The sequence below is a fragment of the Cyrtonyx montezumae genome, unplaced genomic scaffold (genome assembly GCF_038088225.1).
Source record: "Cyrtonyx montezumae isolate F1298 unplaced genomic scaffold, pur_monq_1.0 scaffold_16, whole genome shotgun sequence".
Taxonomy (NCBI): domain Eukaryota; kingdom Metazoa; phylum Chordata; class Aves; order Galliformes; family Odontophoridae; genus Cyrtonyx; species Cyrtonyx montezumae.
The window spans coordinates 2,037,983-2,056,713 of NW_027071892.1; the positions used below are offsets into that span (position 1 = coordinate 2,037,983).

General features: G+C 37.5%; 1 protein-coding gene across 1 annotated transcript in view; it reads left to right on the forward strand.

Moving 5' to 3' along the window:
* GRIN2A (glutamate ionotropic receptor NMDA type subunit 2A) overlaps positions 1–18,731 on the forward strand; it is a 161,848-nt gene that overhangs the window by 94,421 nt on the left and 48,696 nt on the right. Inside the window, exon 4 of the mRNA XM_065732312.1 lies at positions 8,682–8,796. Coding sequence (XP_065588384.1) covers positions 8,682–8,796 — 115 coding nt within the window. The remainder of the gene's footprint in view (positions 1–8,681; positions 8,797–18,731) is intronic.

Genomic DNA, 18,731 nt, shown 5'->3' on the forward strand with positions numbered 1-18,731 from the left:
TTTCTCATCCCTAAATGTTTTTTTCCTACATGAAAGTCAAAGCCTCCTCTAAAAATCACTGCGTAAATTGGGATTTTATTCTGAAATGCAGTCTTCATAGTTTCAGGCCACAAATAGTTCAGCTTTGTACTTTCAACTAAAAGATAAATGCATTAGACACTGTATTAAGAAGCAAACTTGAACAAAGGATTTTGGGATACACTTACAGTGGTAAAGGGCTGCAATTCTCTAAACAGCGGATGGACCTGGGGCCTGCAGTACTGGGTCACTCTTCGTGCTGGGTGTTGCTGGTAGAGAAATGGGGCTTCACAAAGGGGCACCACTTCGCCAAGCTCAGGAACAGACTACTACTCAGTGGAGAGCAGAAAAGTGACTCTATAAGGTGATGCCTAAGCAAAACTAAGCTCAAGAGGAGAACAGAAAACAGGATTTTCAATTCCATCAGTTATAATGACAGTCTAATTCAGCTTTAAACCCAGTATTGTATTCTAAGGCAATGCCATAATAGCTAATTTGCGTGTAAATGGAGATAGGTAATGCTTTATGTGCTGCTTTTCACATCTAGCGGGGTTCATCTCTGCTTATAAAGGAATTCTATGTAAAGAAAGCTATGAATTGAAAGCTCCTCCTCCCTCTTTTGCAAATCCCTTATGTATTAAATTTGCTTGAAGATATATATGTTTTGAAGCACACAATTTATCTTTCCCTAGTCACGGCAATTCTAAAATGCTTTTATTAGCTTTCTAGATCCAGAAAAAATCTGGTTTGCTTTAGTTTTTGGAATAATCAGATCATAGTACATTTCTAATACACAGATGAAAACCAATGTTTCTTTACAAGTAAAGGATTTAAAATAAAATAGGGAAATCTTTTTCAACACATTTGAAATATGTATCTATGTATTCAGACCTTTTGCCATTCATGTAAGACCTACAATCTTCCAATACAGAAAAATACTGTTGTGTGAAATACTGGCTCCAGCACTGCAGGACAGCTAGAATTAGCAGTTCATTAAAGCAATGACAGTTGAACAAATGCTCTCCCTTTTAAAAAGGGAAACATTTAAACAGCAAAACAAAATGACCCTATTAGTTGTCATGGAAAATTCTACTGCCGTATGAATAAAAATACTGCGTGGTTTAGTAGAATACTCATGTTTAAAAGCCATAACCGTGTTGTGTTATGGTGGATTATGACTTAAAAAAAGTGTGATATACCTGTCCAGTGGTCAGCTGTTGACCACACTGTGTTTAGTTACATCTAGTTTACAAATATAAGCAAAAAAATATAGAGGATTTAGGGGCTTATCTTTCTGTAGGGAAGTTGTAGGGCTAAAAATCTGTCCAAATTGCTGTGAGCAGTCTGTGGTTTCATGCTCTGCCCACCCATTGTTTCTGTAATTCACTGTCACCTAAGCCAGAGAGCAGCAGCATTCTGAAGTCCAAAGAGGTCCAAATGATGACCTTTGATAACATTTCATTTTCTTATCCATGCTGTTGTACTGCTGTTGCATCTTGCCTATGAAATGTCTGCTCCAGCTGTCCCTGAACTCCTGGTATTCATTTATCAAGTTCAATATTTTGATGCCAGCTTTTAGCAATGACAGATGCATTTTCCTCTTCTTCTTTCAAGTGAAATCAAGTATTACTTGGAGACAATGGTTTGATGGATAATCCAACATATCTGTTTAATGCTTTCTAATTTTCAGAGATGTGTTCTTTTCATTAAATTCTGTCAAAAGACTTGGGAAAAAAAAAAGCATCATCTGGTTTATAGTCTGTTTGAAGATGTATTGTTATTTAATTATATAGGGAACAAAATGCTTTTTACTAGTAGAGATACTCTGCATAAAAAGCAAATGTTCTTTCATAGGATCAGGGAATGTTTTGGATTGAAAGTAGCCTTAAATCACAGAATCATAGAATAGCTTGGGTTGGAAGGGATCTAAAAGGGTCATCTAGTTCCAGCCTCTCCCTGTCATGGGTAGGGTTGCCAGACACTAGATCAGACTTCCCAGGAACCTATCCAGCCTGGCCTTGAATGCCTCCAGGGATGGAGCATCCACAACTTCTCTGGGCAGCCTGTGCCAGTGCCACACCGCACTCTAAAGTGAAGAATTTCTTCCTGGCATCTAACCTAATCCTCCCCTCTTTCAGCTTAAATCCAGGGACAGAATGCATCCTTAGCAAGTCTGCTGACACACCAGAAGTCTGTGCTGCAATTCAGTGAGCCCTGACAGACTAAGGATATGGGCAGAAAGGAACCTGATGCAGTTCAACAAGGGCAAGTGTGCAGGACTGAAGAGGATGGGGCCAGCCTCTTTTCAACTGTGCCTAATGTCAGATAAAGAGGCAGTGGGCACAGAATGGAAGACAGGATTTTCCATACCAACATGATGAAAAACTTTTTGACATTGAGGGTGACGGAGCCCTGCAACAACTTGCCCAGAGAGGATGTGGAGTTTCCTTCTCTGAAGATATTCAGAACCTGCCTGAATGTTTTCTTGTGTAACTTATTCTAGGCAACATGCTTTAGCAGGAGGTTGGGCCAGTTGGTCTCTAGAGTTTCCTTCCAACCCCTACGATTCTGTGATCCTGTGAGAAACACTGTGGGGGACCATGTCAAGGGCCTTTCAGAAGTCCAAGCAGATTACATCAGTTGCTCAGTTTACCCTCACTTCCAAGATGGTTATGTATGTATTTATTTATTTATGCTTCCCATTTCTATATTCCTGCTGTGGTTTTGCTGCAGCCACTGTGTGACTGGAGCAGCGCGTTGTACGCTGGGGGAAGATCTGAGACTGCCACCCAAGCTTCTGTAATCAGATACCCTGTTTACTTGGTTTGTAGGGTCACTTCTAATTCATGTGCTGTAAGTGCCCACTTCAATAGTATAAAAGATTTCTGCACAGTATAGTTCTGTATAGCTGTATTAAACAGCGGGAACTGAGTTGTTGAAACTTGTCATTGTTTCTCTCAAAGTAAAACTGAACTTTACCAGTGTCCTGACATGATGCTGCCATACTGATAAAGTGATTCTGAAATTATAGAAAATTAGTATTAAAATTTTTTCCCGGGTTAGATCCATTTAAGAAGCAGTAGGAACAAGTCAGTCACCTGCTTCTGAGGCTTCCAGAACATTTTCTCAGCAAACAAAAAGAACAATAGCAAAACACAAAGCAAAAGAACAAGCATGGCCTGTTTTTTTCAGTTGAGCACAGCCAGCTTTGGGGCTGGAAGCAAGTTTTGGAATTCAAAATAGAAATGTGAAGGGTATTGGAGATGGTGTTGCTGCAGAGAACCAGGCACACTTCCCACGGATGAGTTTGAGGTGCTGCTGAGTGGTGGTGAAGCAAAACAGAACAACGTTTTGTAAAGAAGTGCTAATATGTTTACTAACAATAACATTAGCTCACTAAACCTTCTGGTGTTTGATGGGTTATGCTGGCCTGCAGCACACACCCAGCCAACTGGACCCTTCTTAATTTTGCTCCCACTCATCCCTTTTTTAAAAGGATTCCCCAAAATTTTAGTTGCTGGTCTGGCAGAATTGGGTCAAAATGACATTGCCAGATCTGGTGTCACCTAGTGCTTTAAGGAACAGCTGGCATAAGGTGCAAGTAGTTGGCGCGCCGTTCCTTTTTCACAGTCACTGAGCATATTGTTCCCAAAACTTGATTCATCCATGCTGGCTCAAGGCCTAGGGAGATGCAGCTCCAGGAGCAGGAGTTATATTCAGGAGACCGAGAGCTGGGGAAGTGGAAGAGGAGGAAGAGGTATGAAGAAGCAGTTCTTTGCATTATGGGGAAGGATCTTACGTGAGAAAAAAAAATCTTACATAGCCTATGATAAAAAATGGTCCTGAAAACTATGCCTATCTACTTGAAAAATGCATCACTATCTTGTTTGATAGTAGTCTATTTCTGACCTGTTTCTTTACATACTTTATACAGCACGTTATATCTTTCACATAATGATTTCTCAGTCTAGTTTTATAGATGCGTTTTGGAAGGTTAATGATAAAACATTTTTCATCAGGTTTCTATTGATGAGTGTTTTCCAGATTTCACAGTAGCATCAGAATAAAGAAACATAGCCCCAAAAAGATAAAGAAAAAATCATAACTTAAAAAAAAAAATAAAAGGTCAAGCTTTGATTCCTTCCTGCTTTCTTAGGTATGATCCTGGGTGTTAGTTCATAGTGTTTGGAAAAGTGAAATTGCATCAGATAATGTTGGTTGTGAGATATTTCATGTCCTTCAAATCTCACTTTGTAAATCCCTTATTTGGGAAAGGAGAAGAGTTTTTTTTTCCTATTAAACTGGTATTTCCCTAAGTCTCTGCTTTCCTCCTTTTCCTGAGGTTGTCACAAACTTGAAATGCCCCTTGGTAAGGAATTCACTAGTTAAAGAATGGTAGTCCACTGCGATGGCATCGGAGGGAGCTACCATGGTTGCTGAGCTGGTGTGAGCTTCAGAAGTCGTGGGTTACGTGGGAATTTCGGGTCATGTGCTGAATTTCACAGGTCCAGTAACAATATTCTTGATCTTTTTGAACCTATAAAAATTAAGTTGGAAGTCTTGAGAGCACTTTTTAACCTTGGTACTTTAAAGAGTTGCTGTAAATTCAATGTGAACAGTTTTCTGTTGAGATGTTTCAGCATTTCTCTTTTCAGTTTTGTTAAGGAAGGTGAAAATAATTGTATAAATGTTTAAAAGTGTTTTGAAATTTAGCACAGGCTTGGCTCATTGCATGATAAAAACCTATTTTGAATTTAGTATGAGAACAGCTTAACTTCTGCCCCAAATTCCCTTCTTTCATGCATATATCACCTGGGGAATCTTAGTCATGAACTTCAGTTAGCAAAAGTCAATTAAGTCTTCAGTATCATAACACCACCACAGGGCTTCCTGCAATCATATTGCAAAGGTTGTTGCATAAATGAGGTATGAAAGCAGATTAACTACTAACCCAAGGTGTATGCTGTGTTACTGACTTGAAGTAAAGAGCACAAATAATCGAGAACCATGATTTATTAAGAACAGTAATATGCAATTCCAGAACTACTTCAAAAATATATATTGGCCAGTTCAGACATGTAAGACATCTTGCACAGAACTAATCGTGGGTGAATTTAAAACTCTTAATGTGTAATACAAATACTTTCTTTTCTTCACTCTTTCCAACTAGCAAGCAGTTCTTTTTCTTAAGAGACAGGCAGTGCAGGATCATAGCCAGCAGATGCAGAGCAGGATATCTATCCTTCATGTGAATGTAGATTTTAGCTCTGAAAAACACAGGCAGTTGAATTTTGTACAGAAGAATCTTCTCAGGAAAACAAGAATCTCTTTGAAGTTCATTTTTATTGCTGCAATTTGAGAAACTGGAGTAGCTCAGTCTGCATCACTCACCGATACCTTTGTAGATGACAATAAAATTTTAAGAGACTTTTACAGATTAAAAGACTTTTTTTTTTTTTATCTTGCAAGATGTATTTCACTACTAAATGGCTCATAAAATCACACCGTTTAAAATACATGTTTTCCATTTTAGATTTAATCTTTTTAGTTTGAGTGCTTGAGCATTACTGCAGCTACAGCACTGAGTCTTGTAATGGTGCTTGAATAGCTTCTACTCTAGAGGATTTACATATAAATCCCAAAAATATGATGAGTGGTGTTTGAAATCAAGGGTAACAGTCCAACTAAAATTCACGTGAGAAGGGTTCAACTCAAGCCTGACCATCAGTGACGATGTAATAAAAATCCTGTCTGGACAGAAAAGTGTCATGTAGTATGGCATGTATGTGTGCTCCTGTCCTTAGGAGGACACGGAGTTCTCCCAGTTTTGGGCAACTGGGGCACTTGTGCCTGACCCCATAAGAAGCTGTGCTCTTTGAGAGAGGGTTGTTTCATATATATGAACCAGATAGGAAAGACCTCCTACAAAGGAAGGTGGAGAAATACGAATACAAGCACTGCCTAGTTTCACATCGTGTCCTTAGTTTTCCTTTGTGGTGGTTTCCTCAGCGTGTTATTCCTTGGGTCACAGCGTGTTTAATTTTCGGCAGTGAGTGAGCGTTGTGCTGGGTTCTTACACATACCTGCCAGCAAGTTCTGCCTGCTGGTTTGCCACTTGCTCTTGAGGTGGCAAACAAGCTTTTTTCATTCCTGAGCAAGCTCTTTCAGTGCTGGATGAAAAATGTAGTGTGTGGGAAATTAGTTCAACTGAAAAGCAAAGTTCTGCCGAGGGGAAAATTTTCACGCTGAAAGTCTGTCATAAAATATGAGTTGCTGTGATGGGTGAATTTATAAATTGCTGTCAAACCAGTGCTGAATGGTGTTAATATGATTGTTTAGGGCAGTGCTCATTTAATTATTAACTGTTATGATATAGTATCATTATTTCTCCTGGATCTATCTTCTTTTATTTAGTGTGCTTTCTGCTGCTGGGATTTTCAGGCAGCTAAGTATACACAAAGCCCTCGCCTTTGAACGTGACACTGAAGCATTATTTCTGTATCAGATTCACCAGGAGGCCACACTGCTACTACAGAAATAAATACACCGTGTAAAATTGCATCCGTTTCTTGTGGATACAAAAGCACAGTGCAGTGTGTGAGGAGTTTGCTAAGGGATTTGATTTAGTAGTTCAGTGGGTAGGGATGGTGTTAGGAGGATGGTTGGACTAGATGGTCTTGTAGGTCCTTTCCAACCTAATGTATCTATGAACCTATGAGTTTCTGGAGTGACTGTAAAGCCCTCCAAAACACATCTCTCTAAGGGCTGGAATAATAGAGGTGTTAAATGCAGAGTTCAAGAAGGGGAACTCATAGCTGAAAACCTGGACTGAATTTCATCTCATAGAATACACTGGAAAACAGGTTATTTCAGACCACAGACATAGGATGGAGAGTATGCTATCTTTTGGAAGTACCAGTGGGTCTCCCAGGAGGATGGGCCATGCATTTTTCCCTCCCATCCACAGGATAGCTTGGTCAGGCTCACATTGATAACCACGAGGTTGGATTTTTTTTTATTTTTATTTTTTTCAACATGACCAAAGAACACCAATGCCAGTACCATCATTTTACTCACTTCCCTTTCAGGCCTGATGTTTCTAAGCGTGGGAGTTTTGGGTAATGTGCAAAATGATCGATTTTTGCAATATCACAGTCCAGGAAGCATGGCCTATGTGCTCCAGTAGTTGAGAGTCTTGGCAGCAAGATCCTCATATTTGTGCTTTAAATAAAAACTGTAGTTTCTCATCACTCTTTCTGACCCTGGAGCAGTAGAAGCAATCTGTTCTCACTGAGAAACACTGAAGCCTTGAAGAACTGGAACAAATATAAATATGGAAAAATGTTTTTTGAGAGAAGTCTAGACAAAAAAGAATTTGTTGAATGGCCAGAATGGCAACGCTTCTGAATCACCAAAAGGATAATGCTTTGGAGAAGAGGCTATGTGTTTCAATGGCAAATAGAAAACAATAATTAGAAAATAAAAACAATTATTTACTAAACTGGATAGATTATACTAGAATAAGTAAAAACTAATTAAGGAATTTCAAACCTTCAGGAACAATGATTTGGGTAGAATTGATGTAATCATTGCTAATGACTGGATTGCTTATAAGGCTCATTCTGTTTTTAGAACATGCAGATAAACATGGTAGTAGAGGAGGAGGATAGGGAAAGCAAACAATAATGATATGGTCTGTCTTAGGAGAGGTGACAATTGTAGTAATCTTCTGAGTTATAGCCTTCTGTTGACATAAATCTGTAAAAAAAAAAAACAAACCCAAAACAATTAACCATAAACAAATTAGTTGCATAGATCTTCTCTTTTACAGCTGTTATGTCAAGATAAACAGGTTTTGATTCAGTGCTCAAATCTAAAGGCAGGAAATTTGGGATTAAGCCAACAGCATCAACAAAAGAAAAAAGAAATCTTTCCTTTTCCTGTACATTTTAGTTTGAAACATTCTAAAATGGTTTTTTTTCTTGTTTGAAGTGCTAATTACTTTGTGTGTTTTGAAAAACACTGAAGATCAACCAAAATTAAAAATACATACATTTCTTTTTCTTTTTAAAAATATTTAAATGAAGTATTATCAACCCCTGCAAAGTTTTCATTACTGATTTTTGGCTGAATCTATTAGGGGAAATTTTCCACGTGTCACAGATACAGTTTGCAAAGCTGCACTGTCAGCTCAGTTGCTGAGGACTGAGCAGGTCTGTGAATAGAGACCACTGAGTATTTTGCCAATGAGACCAAAGTGTGATGTTTCATTCACGTCTGATATGGATGCATTTAAAATGGTGCTGAAAAGCTGGTGAGGTTGTGCAAAATGACAAAAAGATGATTCATGGAGTGTGTAAGTCATACGTGATTTGGAAACTACTTTAAAATGATGTCTGTTTTAAGAACTGTATTATTTAAAAAAAATAATGTCGTGCTTTCTCCTCTACTAAGGATCCCCAACATTTTCAGCATCTGCCCATTTTCAAACTGCAGCTTTTACTAAACTTAACTTTACAAACTTTATGCTTTTTTACAGCATTAACAGGATTTAGTGTGTGGTCTTCATCGGTGCTTCTGAAGACTGAATCAGCTTGCTCATTAGCTGCTAGACAGCTTATTAATTTTTCACCGAACGTTTATTTTTTTCCCTTTCCTTCTAGGTTTATGATGAACGTGACTTGGGAAGGCAAAGATTTGTCTTTCACCGCCGACGGTTATCAGGCACACCCCAGGCTGGTGGTGATCGTGCTGAACAAGGATCGTGTGTGGGAGAAGGTGAGCATCATCTGTAGGTAAAGGACATGAGAGGAGGTAGAAGAGACTTGGCAGAACCTTATTAAAGACGAGCAGACGGATTAATATCATGTACGTCAATGATGATATTCTGCTGTAGCAGGTTTGTCACAACAGTTTAGAGAAGGTAATTTTGCTTTATTCTGAGTAGATTTAAGGAATTTTAATGAGGAAAGCAGTGAAGATATAGCACATGGATTTCAGAAGATTTTGAGAAATACACCTTTCATTTCTCTAGTGCAATTCAGCCAAATAGAATGGATGACTGAAAAATGTCCTGAAATTTGGACATAAGTATCTAAGTTTGCATGTATTTGTGTATCATGACAGCCTCCTTGAGCTCCACAGAAAAGTCCTTTTATTTGTTTGTTTGTTTTTTTAACAGACTTTAAGCAGATTTTATTCTCAATTTTGACATGTTGCAGGATAGTTGTGATTCCATGTGTTAAAAACAGAAGCGTTAGTATTTGTTTGCACTTTGGAAAAAAATAATAATAAAAAATACAGATGTAGCATACCCCCACATCCATTTTAAATTCATAAAGCATGACTGTGCGTTATCTAAATTGCTGCTGAAATCTATGAACTCTGTTGTGTTATACTTTTAGGATCTCATAAATCCTCAATTCCAGCTTGTAAGACTGTCAGATCCTTCATAATGTTGAATAATAATGACAAAATAACAGTTAATGTAGAACATCTCTGTAAATATGCCAGTCGTGGAAGACGTAGAGACTAGATTATGCTCTGTGCTTCTTGACGTTCACTTGATGCAGATTTAAATCTTTGGATAAATTTAATTCTATCCAAATATGTCAGTTGGAATCTTTGGAGAATCTCTTGCTTAGCAAACATGATGAGAATTACTTATCCAGTTTTAAAATTCTGCAACAGTCTCTATATCACGTATAATGTTCTGGAAAAGTATTATCCTACATGGGGATAGTATGGCACCAAGGGCAGAAAATGGTAGGTAGACAACAGCGCTCCTGGTGTCATAAATTTATTTCAGATCTTGATACTTCTCTGAAGAGAGCACTCAAATGACAAGGTGATGTAGGTTAAGTGCTCTTAAGCAAACAAGCAAAGAAACGCTGAATATATGCTGCAACAGTACTTCCAAGAAATAGCTTGAACCTTCGAGTGTCTCCCATGTGAGAGCATGCATGTTTTAGTCCAGCTTTTGCTGTATCTAACTGAATACTGTATGGCAGCAGTGTATGCTTCACGTGCTGCACTGGGCTAAAAGTCTCCCTATTGGATCAGACCTACAGTTTTCATCTGGTGTGTATGAGGTGTTTTTAGAAGGAAGAAGAGTGACTGAGAGGACACTACTGCCCAGAAAATGTTATGCATCTACTCCTAGATTCTATCTAGATTTGGAACCCTTTCAGTAGAGGCCAGATGAGGTATTTTGGTAGAGACAGGTTGCCCCTAGCTGTAGTTTTGACCGCTTCTCTATCGTAGGACTATGGGAAGGCAGCCAGGTTTAATTATGTCAGAGCGGAGAAGTGAAAGGCAGCCAAGAACGAGCTGTCACCACCAGAATTATTCCTCTGACCACAAGCTGATCCCTGCCTCTGTGGATGAAGACAAATAAACTGACTAATCAATTATCCTGGCAAGCTGGAGGCAACTCTCAGCTGTATCGAAGCACCCCGCATTTATAGCAGCAGAATTTCACTCTGCACTTCAGAAATAACAGAAATGTTCCTCTGATTAGACACATGAGGAGGTTCTTGCCCACCCTAGGTTTATTTGAATATCTCTGTAGTGCCATATTGATGTTCTTTCCTCACTTCATATCTCGTAGGAAAAAGGAGAAAGAAATTGGCTTTCTCATTGCACTGTTTTGCTCAGTTTCAAAACTGACATCTGTGGTCCAACATTTCCTGCTTTGAGTTTCCTGACGAGTGCTTGATTTTACTTACGATTACAGTATTTCTGTTGGTATCACAGAATTATTTTACTTAAGTCTTATTAAATACACTCAATTATAGATGGAAAACATCAAATCCTAGAATGTAATTACATGATTTGCTCATGTGAATAACTGCCAGTTCAGCAGTCTGCTATTCCTTGTAATGTAACTAACGTATACAGGAATTGTATTTACGCTGCTTTTTATGTAAGAAAGAGTAATTGTGTTTTATGTGAAGATATTTTTATTCAGTATCCCCTTGAAAGTGCAAGATTTAATATGAAAACTCATTTTTCTTTGGTTTTAGGTAATAATCTGCTTTTATTTAAGCACAGTTTTCCTTGGTCTCTAAGTTGATATACTTGATTCAAGGCTTAATGTTATAGAAAATTCATTCATGCATACTAGAAGAGCATACATCTTACCCCTAGGAAAAAAAGTACCTTTTCCATTGCAGTTGACTGAGTATCAAAACTTTGAAATAGAAACTTTACATATAAATGGAACTGACTAAGGAATTTGTCCCATATCTGATTCTGAAAAAAGGTGGTTGGATGATAATAGTTTGAAGGCTGAAATTTACTTTTGGGCATGTTCTGCAGGCATCCAGCAAGATATTTTGACAGATCGTTGAGCAGATGCTCGAACTTCTGTCATCAGCATTCATATTCTCCCTGTAATCTTGACAGGCAACAGGATTCCTGTTCCTCAGACAAGAGATTTTTAAGAAGACAAATTTAATGTTTCAATGAAACTTAATATGTTTACCAGCACTGCCCGGTGATGACCAAAGCTCTGCAGTAACACTGTCTTAAACTGAAGAAAATCTCAGAGGTCCAGCAGTACCAGCTGCATATCCCCCACTCAGCTCATCTCAGTGCTGTGTGACTTTTATGTCTCACCCTGCCTGCTCACTGAGTTGCAAACTTCATGGACTATTAGTTTTTGTTTCATTTTGTGGTTGGTTTTTTTTGCCTCCTTAAATTGAAAAAATTAATTGACATAAACCCTGTTAACCCAATGTTAAAATCATATACTAGAATATAAGTAGCAGTGACAAAATCAGGCTGACTGTAGCTGTGCGTATGTTGTATGTTAAATAAGGTTGGGAAGACTGTGTTGAATTTATAGATTATCATATTCCAGAACAAATGAATTTTTATTGATGCCCTCCAATTAATACAGGCGAAGTTAGCTTGAGGGTGTCAGTGTTTTCTTCTTTCTTCTGAGAACTAAGTGTTGTACTAATTCTGAATAAAGTTGTAGATTTTTGATTTATTTTTTTGGTGAGCATGAGTGGTATAGATTTGGATGTGTTTGGATTACAAGAAAAAGTATCGATATAGAGAAGGAAGTGAACGCCTGCTCAGTCCTATGCAAAAAAGAAAAAAAATGTCTTTTGAAGTGTTGGGAGAGTTTCTGAGGTAAAAAAGCAATGTATTTTTGCCACCTATTGATTTTTACAAGAAGCATACGTAGCTGACACTGCATGGCACAATTGCTAGTTAAATGTCTGGAAGAACCATTACTTATATCCAAGTTTGTTCTGAAAGTAACCAATGATTTTTAATTTTCTATTAATGCAGGAATTCATGTAGAACTTGAATTTGCTCTGGTGAACTAACATACACCAGATTTAAGAGCCCTGTGTGAGGTTGTACATATTTCTATCTAGGAAGGAATGAGTAGGCAGAATGAGTAATTCCTGGCTGGAAAAAATGGACTAAGGTCTTCTCAGAGAGCTCCATCTGTCTACTGACATCCACTCTCATGTGGATGAGAAAAGACAGCTGTTAGATATAACTGCAGATGAAACTTCAGTGGACAAAACCTGGAAAGCCTAACACTCAGATTTCTGACAGAGCTTTTTGTTAAAGTACTATCATAATAAATCCTCACTGAGTTATTATAGGGTGTCTTTCTGGGAAATTGTGTGCCAAGCTGGGTTCACAACAGCTGAAGGCCCATTCCAGGAGACTTTATGTTGGCCTTCCAGTACCTGAAGAGGCCTACAGGAAGGCTGGGGATGGACTCTGGCAGGGAGTGTGGTGATAGAAGGGCAATGGTTTTAAACTAAAAGAAGGCATATTTTGATCAGTAATTAGGAGGAAATTCTTTACGCAGAGAGTGGTGAGGCACTGGCATAGGCTGCCCAGAGAAGCTATGGATCCCACTCCCTGCAGTTGCTCAGTGCCAGGCTGGGGGTGGCCCTGGGCAGCATGGTCCAGTTGGAGGTGTCCCTGCCTATGCCGGGTGCTTGGAGCCAGACCTTTCAGGTCTCCTTCATCTCAAACTTTTCTATAATCCTATGATGATGATATCTTAGACATTTGCTAAAATTTATGAGTAGATATATATACGTATATATAATCTACAAATGCATAATCTAATGGTGTACCATTTGTCAGTACCTCTGTGGCCTAAGCTGATGCCCAAAGCAGATGCAGCATGCCTTTAAGATGTCAGATTGTCTTTCTCCTTGTTTCATTCTTGTCTGTTAGGGTATTTAGTATTACTGTAACTATACTTATCCTGACACTGTTGAATGGAGGTTGTTTGTATATCGTTTCTGCATCAGTGAGCTTTAACTTGGTCAAAGGAAAGGTCTTTAAGCCTTTGCTATGCTGGATTTCTTGAACTGCAGCAATTATTATGCACCATTTCTTAAATCCTGTATTCCCAAGAGTGATGATTCCTTTCTTCATTCTGCTTTTGTTCCTTCCCGTTTGTTGATAATCTCTGTGGGTATTTTATTTTCCTTTGAGCCCTGATGGCCACAAACTTCGTGCTTTCCTGTCAGCGTAAGGAGCAGCCATAAGGGAAGAGCAGTACATTTGCATACCCCATGTGAGATTTTGCACTAATTTTTGAAAACTTCAAAGTCTACAAACGGGCATCTTCAACTCAGTCTGTAAACCATTCCTTATTAATAAGTATGAAAATGCTCACATCGTGTTTTGTCATTGAAATTAGGAATGTCATTGTGAAATGTGAACCTTGACCGTCATGAAGCAACACAAAAGTTGGCAGCGGAAGGTACAGAGCAGATGCTGGATCTGGAGAAATGATTTTTCTTGTGTTCTTTGTTCTGCTGCTATTTGTTATAACTAATCTGACAAAGTCGATTTATGCTACCTAGTTATTGATGTAAGACTTGTAAGTGGAAATGGGTGCTCAAATAGAAGCAACAAATAGGTTTTCTATAAAGCAAGGTTAGATTTTGCATTCGCTTATTTTTCTCACAGAAGTGTGACAGATCAAAATGTGTTTGCAATATATGTGTGTTCAATGTAGAAAAAGCAACGCTGATTTCATTTATTTATTTATTTATCCTTTTTAAAGGTTTATTTTGGTAATCCTGTGAGTGCATTTAGCATCTGTGTTGTCGTGTAGCATTTTCCCTTACAAAAGGATGATGGCTGTGTATTGCATACAGTTCCCATCTGCTGGAAAGAGGGTGATAGGACCAAGTTATTTGTTTGTTTTTTCTCAGATGTGCTGGTGTGACAGACTTCCTTTTTGTGCCAATGCTGGCATGCAAAAGAGAATGCTCTGCTCTTTTCTTTCTCTGCTTAGGATCTGCCCTTTCTCTGTTTCTCTCATTGCATGAGGGTGTGTGCTTAGGTTTATACCAACCATCTCTGTTATTTAGAGGCTGTTCTAGGGTACAGCAGGAGAGGGGACTCTGCAGTGTACAATAAGTAGTTTTGCAGGTTTTCTTTCTTAGCCTAAATGTATTTCTGTTGCTGGTCAGAAAATGACACCAAATAGTTCATTATTGGCCTCTGCAGCTGTGGTCTTTAGAAAATGAATAAGCACGAACAAGGTGCATAATTAACACATGGTATTTGGAAGATACTTTAGATAAGGGTGAATGAGATAAGAAACATGTGGTTGCTAATTCAGGTTGATGTTAATTGAACTCATCCACGCTCTATGCTATTTTCTGATTTCCCTTCTCAATTAAGCAAAAGAGAAAATTCCAGACTGCATAGAAAGAGGAAATAAAAAAGAACGTAGATGTTTGTAAGGAGTACTGTAGTAGATGTACACATTTTTACAATGGGAGCATTAGTATATGCACCTACTGTAGTGAATTAAACCCTTTACCTTTATATGTGAAGGAACTGACTATATGCATGTATCCATTTATTTATTGTAAGAGTCAGAGTCTTCTGGCCATACATAAGAGGTTTTATAATTTGTGGCAGGGTCTTTCCCAAAACCAATTGCATTGCTCTCTTTTCAGAAGCAGCTCATCTTCCATATTTCTCTGGGATCAAGACTACACACTACTGTGTTAGCAATCTAACTAGTAATAACAGAAATTTATCATAAATGTAGAAGTATTTCATAGATTTTCCATAAAGTAGGGTGAAGTTTATTTGGGTGCAGATTATGACAGTTCCCAAGCAGAGAATGTCTGTTTGGTTTTTTTTTTTTTTTAACGTTTTCCTCAGCTTGAGTTTTCTGGTTTGAAAACATCACTGTGTTTATTACTTTTAACTTGATCTCAGTGCATTTTTACATTCCTCCTCTGTTTTTGAATCTTGCAACAAAGATGTACTATAACATCTGCTGAAAATACGCTCATTTTCAATTTAATTACTCTACTAATGTTAATTGAATTCTTAGGAGGTCTGAATGAGAACTCTCCTTGCCACGCTCCTATGGCTTTTTTTACTCTAAACTTTCTATTTTCTTATCCATAGCTCAGTTTGCTATAGACTGTAAATATATGTAGTTAATTGAGTTTAAGTTTGGAGCATAAATCAAAATTCTAGACCTGTCTTTGAACAATTCATTAGTTTCATCTTCCATACTGCATAATCCAGTAGTCAAATACTCCTTCTCTGCTTTCTTTTATGCTCAGTTAAATGTCTGCCATTCTAAAAAAGTCATACTACCAACTATCTAAATGAAAAAGAGATTTTAAAGACACATTATTTAAAAATAGCTATGTTTTTCCTGTGTTTTACAGGTTCCTAGTGGAGCTAAGGAAATGATTCCTCATCACATGAGATTTAGTAACAGCTCATGTTTGGAGGTGAAGATGACTATGTGTTACACTTAAAGAAGACCGATTTAAAATATTTTTAATCTAGGAAAGAGGAGATGGAGGCAGATGAAACTGAGCAAACTGTCCTGATTCGTCTACAGTTCCTGTCGTTAGGGAGTAGCTGCACCAACTATAAACGCTGCATTTTGTTTTGCCTTTGTTGTAAATTAAAGATGGCTGTACCTGCCAGACTAACCCAATTTCTTGAGACTCATCTCGATGCAGCTAGAATGTGACTCTGACTGCCTAACATTAACAAGCTGTGCATTCTGCTGACTCTCTGAGCTAGTAGAAGTGATTTTCTAACCCACATCAAGTTTTGAAATCTTAAAATAATATTTATATTTTTTTCAGAGAAAAATGTTACAATTTCCAATTCTATAAATCAAAAAGCAAACAAAAAACAAACCCAAAATCCCAGTCAGTTAAGGCAGGTGGAATTCAATACTTCAATTTATCTGTACTTATTCTGATAAATAAGCATGTATTTCTAGACAGTAAGTCCAGAACTATACATGCAAAATAAATTTCTTTTTCTTTTTACAAGATATTTCAAGCGGTATTTTTATCTTTTGAATAGCAAAAAAGCCCACTTTCTGTTCTGTCCTCTTACAGAATTTGATAGAATAGTTCAGTTGGTAAGGACACTCAACGTTTATCTAGTTCAGCTGCCTGACCACTTCAGAGCAGGAGGGACAATTCTTTCAAATTAGCTTCAATTTTCTTTTAAATCCAAATTACTTTCAATTCAATTTAATTCATATTTCTTCCATTTTTTCTTCCTTCAAGTGGAAAAATACTCTTTCAGGAAAGGAGGGCAATGAAAACTATTGTCTGGAAAATTCTACTATCTCACAGGTTATCAAAATATAATTTTGGCACCCTGTCCTTCGTGGTGTTTTAACTCTCTCATTGACCTCCATCTTTTTTACCAAGCAGCGATGGCTTGAAGACTGTGAGATAAGTGAAGATTTCTGAATGGCAGAGTTTACTTGAGATTAGATACATACAAGTTGGGACTTTTAGCATGCAGATGGAATTGAATAAATTTCTTCACTGTAGTTACAGGATTTCCATAGTAGAGACTGTGTGTTTCAATTGTGACTGTGACTTTACCACTATTTATTTTTGTATATCTCAGTTTTGATTAGCTATGAAAAAGATGTCAGGTCTCTTAAGAGTACGTGGATTTACTGCTTACGTCTTTAGATTCCCATTTTGTGAAACATAAGAAAAAACATTTATTTCAGAAGTTTTCATACTGCTAGCCCAGACAGGAGTATCTAGCCACAACTTTTTCCAGTCTACACATAAGTTCATTAGCTGGTATGGTGAAAGACTTCTGGGGCTGTATGCTGCCAGCCCTGATCAGAGAGTGACTCGGGCAGATAAATCATTTCCTGTTAGAAAACAGAGTTGAAGGGTATATGGTCTAGTACCAGATCTGGGGATTGGTGACCATGCCTTTGTCAGGAGGGCTGGAATTTGATGATCCTTGAGGTCCCTTCCAACACAAGCTGTTCTATGATTCTGTGCTGTATTGCCAACAGTGCTTCAAATCGTGCAGATTTCCTGAAACTGCGCTGCAATTGTTGTGTTGTGTGGTGTATTCCTTTACATAACAGTTGTGTGAACAAAAGATTTAACAGTTTTGATGAACGGATAACTACATTCCACTCTTGTTTATTTCTCTTGAAATAGGAATGAGTATTCTGCTGACATTTGCTTTTAAAATCTAGTTAAAGTATTAGTTAAAATCTAGTTAAAGTCTCTAGTTAAAGTATTTCATTTTTTCTACACCTTCTGCATTATGTGGTGGCTAAGAAGAAACAGTGTTGATTTTGAGCTTTATACTGTCACAACCACTGTCCTGCTTTCTTCAGTTGTTTCCCCTGCTTTGCTGTATGATTCCAATCAATGAGATTGTATTTTGAATTCTTTGAAGATAAAGCATATGAGTCATGATTTGATAACATTAAGATCTTTAGAGAAAAACTTGTAAGCCTGGGTTGCACTTCGTTGGTGTGTAACCTTTGTATTTATCTTCGTATTATTAATGGTAGCCTGCATTACAGTGATTTCTTGGCTTTTTTGTGAATGTTTGTATCAAGGATATCAATATTACCAGGTAATTTAAATTAAGAAATTTACATTTAAAAAAGGATCCCCTTGAGCCTCAAATCTAGATACTTGGACTTTGGTTCAGAGGATGACATTTTTAGTTTATTTCATCAGTAGCTATGCTGTAAGACACTGGAGGCAAATGTCTGAGCTGTCCAGGTTGGTAAACTATTTCACTGTAACATGATTTATTCAAATATAGTTCTTGCCTCATACTGAAAATAGCAGCTGAACTTTTCATATTCCAGTTTTTACTTCTTACATGTGAACTTATTCCATTGCATTTGTAGTAGCTTACAGAGGTAAAGTCAGGACTTTCATGCTTTTGGTGTCTCAGTTATTTTTCTTTGTTGTCATAGGTAAGTCATTTAAAGAGTTTTGAATAAGGACTTAACCTTTGAGTTTGCTCAGAAATTCTTACATTTACAAGCAAATCTCTTTATGAAGTTCAGAAATAAAATGGAAATGTGTTATGACCAGTTTTCCCCACCTAAACATGTAAAACATTTACGTGCATTCAGAAGAGATACTGATTGGATCTAGTACTAGGTCTGAGTTTTCCATAAGTGACATAAATGTTGATCTTGCAAGACAGCAAAATATGGATTCAATTTCATAAATTCTCTCTATTTCAGCAGGAACGTATTAATGTTTCAGTTTTGCTTAATCTGTAGCTGTTCTCTGTCATTGCAACTCTTCACCTTTTAAAAATTGATACTATCAATTGCACAAAGATGTTGAAAGAACTGAATAATATATGGGGTTACAAAAAGCTGTGTAAATAAATAATACCATTCAGATTCTTATTAGCAATGC